The following is a 7,245-nucleotide window of genomic DNA, read 5'->3' as shown; positions in this document are numbered from 1 at the left end:
GCTTTTTCTGTCTCCGGGGTGCAGGCTGGATTTCTGTTTCTCAGATTTGGGTATCCTTAGTTTTAAGGGAGAGAATTTTTTTTTTTTAACATCTTTATTGGAGTATAATTGCTTTACAATGGTGTGTCAGTTTCTGCTTTATAACAAAGTGAATCAGCTATACATGTACATATATCCCCATATCTCCTCCCTCTTGTGTCTCCGAGGGAGAGAATTAAGTGACTTTTTTTCCCTCAAAGGACTAGCCCGTTGTCTCTCAAATCTGACCTGCAGATGGGTTTTGTTTGGGCCACACTGGTTTAAATGGAATCAATAGGCCGAAATTAAGACCTTGCGGTATTATCATGAAAATTGAGGTTTCGGATTTCTTTGGAAAAGTACTGGGCTGGCGTTTCTGAGGGAAGGAGTTGGCTCAGGTTGAATAGAGACCCAAGATCTCTGATGTGTTTCAGCCCTATCATTTCTTACGGCTCCAGACACGGATTTCCACAGGCCTGCTGCTGTTCATCAGCTCCTTTCCAACCTGCTTCAAATGCTTACATTATCTGCATCTCTAGTTCCAAAGAAGGAGGGCTCTGGCCTGGAAGTTAGTTTGTCAAAGATCACGGAGATAGCTGCTGGTGGGGATCAGTGAGTGGCAGGGACCTGTGACCCCTTGCACTGACTGGGGGGACAGCACATGGCCGTGGGGAGGTCCCGGGAACCCAGCAGGGCTGGACTCAGAGGGGCGGTGGGCGGCCCCATCGGGAGGCAGCACATGGTCTTGCACAGACCTGGGTTGCAGAGCAGAGGCGCTTCCTCTGTCTCCCTCAGTTGCTAAACTCTGATTTGGGGGGAAGAACGCAAAGGAAAGGATGAGTGAGGGTCCTGGGAGAATGACTCAGTGGATGGGAATTTAGCTGCAGGTGGTTTCAATTAGAAAAACAAAAGACATGTTACATTTTTTGTACCTGTTGTCCCAAATGTTGTAATTAATGTGAAGTAGTCATAAACTCCTTGTGTGATGAGAATTTGCCTTCCAAAACATTCATAATACCTTGCCCACTGATCTGGCCACCAAATCCCTCCATTCCTGCATCTGTCCGTTCATCAGATTCTGGAGGCCCCACCGGGGTTATGGTGTAGGGGGTGGACAACAGTGGAGATAGAGACACAAGTCCTTCTGATTCTTGGTAGTGGCCTGGATGAGAGACAGGGAACTGGAGTGGAAAGGACGTTGCTTGGGAGCAAGAAGTTTCGGGTCTTAATTCCATTTCTATCCTTCAACTGCTGGACAATTTTGGGCCAATGAATTGACCTTTCTGGGCTCCACTTTCTGTATTTGTAAAATGGGGCTAAATTATCTTTAATTTTTTTTTTAATTAACGTCTAAAATATTTTGTTGAAGAAAAGAGACATACACATTTGGATGTAAATGCAGAGTTCCTTATATATGAGGGTACAGTTTGTATCTTTATTAGGCTTTGGTTATTCCTCACATACCTGAATTCCAGAAACGAGAGTGGAAATACATTTTGTTTTGCCACTGTGTTTGCTCATCTAAGATGTCATATACAAGGAATTAAATGAAAAATGTTTTTGCAGCCTCAGCAGTTGGAAGAGGAGGGGGCCAGTGATGCTTCTGTTGAAAGCAGATGGTTTCACTGTCTGTGAGTTTAGGATATGCGGTGGAAACCTAAGGGCGAATGAGAGCTTCGGAGGGGAAGAAACTTGCAAGAATGTTGTGCGGTTGGGGTGATGGGTTTATTATATCTACATACAAGTATGCATTTATTGGCGTTTTGTCAAAAATAAAGGACAAGGTAATACCAAAAACGATTTGAGCATGTAAACAAGACAGCTGCAAGAGACCAATACTGAAAGGCTTAAGGATTCTCAAAAGAACACAGGACCTGGAATGACAGCTTGCAGGTTGTACAGTTAAGTTATCCAGACAATCAAGTCAACTGTATAATGCAAGCAACACAGGACAATACAACACGACCGGCGAAGCAGTCTCTCACGGGGGGGTGGAGGAAGGCTTGCTGGGGCCTGGGCTCACTGATGGGAAAGGGGATTAAAATCTCATAAATCCTCCATATCTTTTCTCCATTTCGGGAACTTCCTTCGAGTAACTTTCACCTTCTTCGTCGGAGGGCAGGGAATCTGCAAAGCGCTTGAGGAAGCCGCCATACCTTTTCTGGTAGTCCGTCCACCACTCCGGGCGACCCACTCTTCTCATGAAGCCGCCGTACCGCTTCTGCAGCTCTTTGGCTTCGTCTTCCAGCTGGGGGCTTCTCTTTAAGCCTCGCATGAAGCCCCCGTATCTCTTGCTCACGTCTGCGTCATCCCTGCCCTCCTGGTGGGGAGCCCCTTCTCGCTGGTTCCCCTCTCCCAGCAGCAGGTCGGAGGGATTGCCTATGGAGTCGTCTTCCTCCGTATCCTTCTTCATGAAGCCCCCGTATCTCTTGCCAAGGATTTCACCTCCGTTTGCCTCTTCGTCCGGCTCCAGGGGGTACAGCTCATCCATCTTCTTCATGAAGCCTCCATACCTCTTCATGAAGCCCCCGTACTTCTTGGCGAGCAAGCGGTGGTCCTCCTGTTTGCCGAGGGCACTGTTGCCGTCTGGAGGGAGCTCCAGCTTGGACAGCTGCAGAAGCTCCTTGCAGGTTTCCCAGGTCTTGAGAGAAGGCAGTTTCCCCTCACATTCCAGTGTGCAAGCCTGGGAAAAGAATTCGATTTAGTGATAAAAAGAGGCTTTTCTGATTTCGTTCATCAAACACATTTTTTTTTTTAGACCACTCTATGCTTGCTTTGATGTGGAAACTCCCACATAATGGTCTCATTTTCCTTATTACAACTTTTTGCCGTACTGAACAGGCAAATCAAAGGAAATTTAGAAGGGGAGATTGTGGAGAATTAATGGAATCAAATTAGAATTTTTCTTTGCATTTTAACAGATTGTATATGCTGTGCCCTTGCAATATTGTAAAGATATTTTCCCACCCAATTTTAACCTATATATGACATTTCCTAGCAATTCAGGGGTTTTTATGGCCCCCTGAAGTCTACTTATAGAGCCCAGGTACCAACCCATGATTTAGACATAAAAACCAGGCATTTTCTGGGGATTTAAAAATATATTGGTAGGGCTTCCCTGGTGGCACAGTGGTTGAGAGTCCACCTGCCGATGCAGGGGGAGCGGCTGGGCCCGTGAGCCATGGTCTCTGAGCCTGCACGTCTGGAGCCTGTGCTCCGCAACGGGAGAGGCCACAGCAGTGAGAAGCCCACGTACCGCAAAAAAAAAAAAAAACAAAAAAAAAAAAAATATATATATATATATATATATGTGTATATATATATATGTATATTACTTAATATGAAATACACACATACTATTTTCACAATGAAAGGAAGCATTTTATTAGTGCAACAAAATTCTTTAGGGTATATATTTAAGCAGCTCTTAATGATTTATTTATTAATTTTCTTTGTGTCTAAGAAAATTAAATATATGCATATATAAAAATCTAAAGATCTAATTAAAATGGTTCTGTTTTATTCTTGACATCTGATTAAGAAGTCAAAACATCATTAAAAATTTAAGATGTTCAGGTGTCAAGAATATTTCCATCCTAAAATGAAATTTAAATAATCTATTGGCCAAAAATTAATGTTGAATATTTGTATACTGTTACCAAAAGGCTTTTAAAAAGGGATTCCTTCAAAAACAAATAATGGCAAATAATCGGAATAGCACAGTCATAGAATGGAAGTGGTGTTAATTTATATGCTCCTGTAGCCATCTATGAATTTTTGTATTATTCATCCTCTGTGTTAGAGGGTAAATTCAATTTGGACATCAATCATGGCATGCCTGCTCATCTTTGTATCCACCACAGAATGAAGCACAAGTGTCTTTCACATGCTAGAAACTCAATAACTCAATAAATATGCGTTACATTGATTTTACTGCATAGTTCTGGCTAAGCAACCTAATTTCTCACGTGTCTTTTTCATCTAAGTGAAAATTCCAGAGCTGCTATAATTCTAACAATATAGTCATCAACAAGCCTTTTTTCACAGAGAAAATAACAATCCTAAATGTAAGCTTCAATAGAAAACTAACCAGTTAAACAAAAAACAAATCAGAAAGAAAAAAGATGGATGAAGGGGATTGTTACCCCTACTTAAGATGCAGCATTTTTCTCAGAGTTTAAATATAAAGCCCTACTACTTGTCTTGTCGAATGAAGTGGATCAGGTAATCCAATGGAACGAAGAAACATTTAACCTGAAATATACACCTTGGGTTTTGTGGAATCCTTTCCTTAATTTTTGTCCCTGTTTTATGCATCTACATAATAAAATTGCTTCAAAAGCTCTAGTGAGGAGCTGAGCTCTTTGGATTAGTACATTATTCTCTGCCCAACTTAAGTTATCACAGAAGTTCAACAAATTGAGGAGACAGTGCAAAGGAATTATTGGGGGAACTAGTTAAAATGAAGCTTCCTGAGTCCCAACTTCAGAGATTCTGACTCAGTAGAGCAACAGGAGTGATTCAAGAGCACACAGACTATGATTAGAAAGACGGTTCTTTTGACCTTAGATTCCCCCCCAACCCCAAGCCCCTGTGTAATTTATCTTTGCATTGCGGCCACCTCTTTGGACTCCGCCACGTCTCCTGTGCCCTCTTCATAGCCAAAGTAAACTTCTGTCTTAGTAGGTGTTACAAAAGCACGTTCTAGACAAGACAGAAGTTGAATTCCAGCATCACCTGCTGTCTGTAAAACGGTGGCTGACCTCTTTCTCTCCAGCCTCCTGCGCTCTCCCTTCCTCCCCTCCCTTTATCCCTTCCCCATCCCATTGCTCTCTCATACCCGCAAGTGAGGGTCAGGATCTGAGAGACCTGAGCTTAAAAGGGCTAGAGAAATGACATTCGAATAAAGGCAGCGGAATATCACTAATAAAAAAGTCTATATTCTTTGCGGGAAGGATGGGAAGATGGCTGTGTGCGGAAGGAGCCCTTGGTGGGCTACGTGAGGAGGCGGGGTAACAGCATCTTCCTGGCGGCAGGTGAGGCGACAACCCAGTGCTCTCCGAGGTGCTGAAGACAGTACAGCTCGGGACTCCCGCCTCCCCGGGGTGAAAACAAACTTGGTTTGCGCGGAGACCCCGCCGCCCTTTCCGGTCCCTAGATAGTCGCGGGTCCCGAGAGCTACTTGGTCAGCGTTCGGGGAACAGTCGGGACGCCTGGGGCACCAGGGGTCCGCGCCGGCTGTGACCACGAGATGCGCCGCGCGGAGGACCCGGGCTGTCCGCGCAGGGTCGCGGTTACCAGCTCCCGCGCCGCGCGGAACACTCACCAGCGGGTTGAGATCGGTCGGGCGCGCCAGGCGGTAGATGCAGGTCGCGCAGTCCTGGCTGCATTCCGCCCGCACGGTCGCCAGGAGCCCGGGGCCGAGCGCCAACAGCCAAGTGCAGAGTCTCAGGAACCGCGCCATGGTCTGCGGGGAGAGGGCACACGAACTCCGAGCCCGCCCGGGGCGCAGAGCGGCTCCCTGGCAGGGACTCCTCGCGGGGCAGCTGCAACGGGGCGTTCGTCGAGCCCGCCGGGACACTCTTTCCCGGTCCCCTCGCCCGCCTGGGGGACGGCTCCGATCGCCTCGCGGTTCCCGAGTTGTCACTGTCACCCGGACCCCGGGGCGGCCCCAGACACTCGCTCCCTTTCCGGGCGGCCGCTGGCCCGGGCAGGATTCTGGAGGGAACTACGGAGACCAAATTCGAGAGCGCGCCAGCCCGGGGAGGCGCGATATTGACCCGGGTCACATACAAGGAGCGGAAGAAAGTTGGGGAACCCCATGCAACGCAACGCGGAATAAAACGCAGCTGGCGGACGGCCCCAAACCCACGCAGCAAGGCGAGCTTTGGCCAAGTTCACTCACGTTGCCACTGTTCCGGGCGCACAGGCTGGTCGGAGAAAGCCGGTGCGGGCGACTCCAGGAGGGAGAGGAGAGCAAGGCAGGCGGGCGGGCGGCGCGGGGCTCACCGTCACGGTCCTCGGCGTCGCCGCGGCCGCAGCGCAGGGTTGGGGGCCCGCCTCTACAGCCTCCCTCGCCTTCCGGGCTGCGGCGGCCGGAGCCACTTTATAATTCGCCCCGGAGCGCAGGAGGCGTGCGCGCCCCAATCGCCAGCGGGCTGCCGCTGACGCAGGCCCTACGCCGGCCGCGTGCCGCCCCCGCCGGAAGGGGGGTCCGGACCGCGGCGGGGGGATGCGCGTGGCGGCCCACCCCTCGGCCGGGTGACACACCAAGGCAGTTAGGAAAGTTGGGGAGAGAGTGGGATGAGATCAAGGGCCCCCGCGCAAAGTCACTGCCATCGCCCTCCCCGGCGTGCGGGCTCCGGTCGAGGGCCCAGGCGGGAGGGGGAGTTAGCGGGGCATACGGAATGTGCTGGAGACCCTCCGAGTATGTGCGGGGGTACCCTTCCCCCGCCTCCTCCTGGAGCTGCCCCGCGGCCCAGGTGGGCGCTGGGCACAGCCGTCCGGAATGTGGTCACTTGTCCACCGGTCTGTCCCCGCCCTAGACTCCCTTGCTGACAGCGTCAGGCGCGTAGTAAGCGCTCAGTTAACAGTTAAAGGAATGACTGATTGAAACTTTCCGGGGATCTTAAAATCTCTGGACAGAGCTTTCCCCTTTCTCGTTAGTGAGACCCCTTACCAAGCGCGCACGCGGTAAAGCCCACGCTTCGGTAACGATGTTCCCACCTACCAGGGTGTCCTGGGGGATTTCCACGAGTGAGACTGGGTGCGGGGCCGGGGCGATGTCCGCATCAGGGCTGGTGGCCAAGGAGCGAGGTTGGAGGGACGCGGTACCCAGGGCGTCTGGGGCTTGGGGCGCGGCCAGGCAGAGCGCCGATGGCGGAGGCTGGGGTCGTCGATTGAGACCCGCTCGCCATCCTCGCTCTGCGGAAGATTGCCAGGAAGCAAGCCATTTACCTTGTCTGAGGCCTTAGTTAACCCATTTGGAAAATAGGGACAGAGGTAATGAGGGACAATAGGGCCGGAGGCTACGCATAGCGTTCCGGAGAGACGCAAATGAAATAATGGACCAAAGCACATAGCCTTGTGCCTGGCACATAGCAAGCCTTAAAAACGTGTTTCTAACCCTGCCATCCATCTGTCTTTAGGTTTGTCTATCATTTACTTATCCTACGTTTATTGTTTGTTGATCGATCCATCCATCTATGTATCTATCAGTCCTGGTCT

At 49.8% G+C, this 7,245-nt stretch overlaps 1 protein-coding gene across 1 annotated transcript; it reads right to left on the bottom strand.

Moving 5' to 3' along the window:
• Window positions 1–1,724: 1,724 nt before the first annotated feature.
• PENK (proenkephalin) lies at window positions 1,725–6,095 on the bottom strand. Its single transcript, XM_027127871.1, has 3 exons — window positions 5,924–6,095; window positions 5,345–5,485; window positions 1,725–2,701 (listed from the first exon to the last, which is right to left on the bottom strand). The coding sequence occupies exons 2-3, from the start codon at window positions 5,480–5,482 to the stop codon at window positions 2,057–2,059; spliced, it is 783 nt and encodes a 260-aa protein (XP_026983672.1). The 5' UTR covers window positions 5,483–5,485; window positions 5,924–6,095; the 3' UTR covers window positions 1,725–2,056.
• Window positions 6,096–7,245: the final 1,150 nt, after the last annotated feature.

This window comes from Aethalodelphis obliquidens, unplaced genomic scaffold, assembly GCF_003676395.1.
Source record: "Aethalodelphis obliquidens isolate GAN/ISIS:26980383/991018 unplaced genomic scaffold, ASM367639v1 scaffold33, whole genome shotgun sequence".
NCBI classification, from domain to species: Eukaryota; Metazoa; Chordata; class Mammalia; order Artiodactyla; family Delphinidae; genus Aethalodelphis; species Aethalodelphis obliquidens.
The sequence above is the reverse complement of the archived record's forward strand: the minus strand, read 5'-3'. Positions and strand labels throughout refer to the sequence as shown.

Bases quoted from the DNA above. Each gene is read 5' to 3' on its own strand.
- PENK (XM_027127871.1), bottom strand. From the start codon at position 5,482: ATGGCGCGGTTCCTGAGACTCTGCACTTGGCTGTTGGCGCTCGGCCCC. The intron at 2,702-5,344 runs GTGAGTGTTCCG...TTCTTTTCCCAG, and splicing joins CGACCGATCTCAACCCGCTG to GCTTGCACACTGGAATGTGA.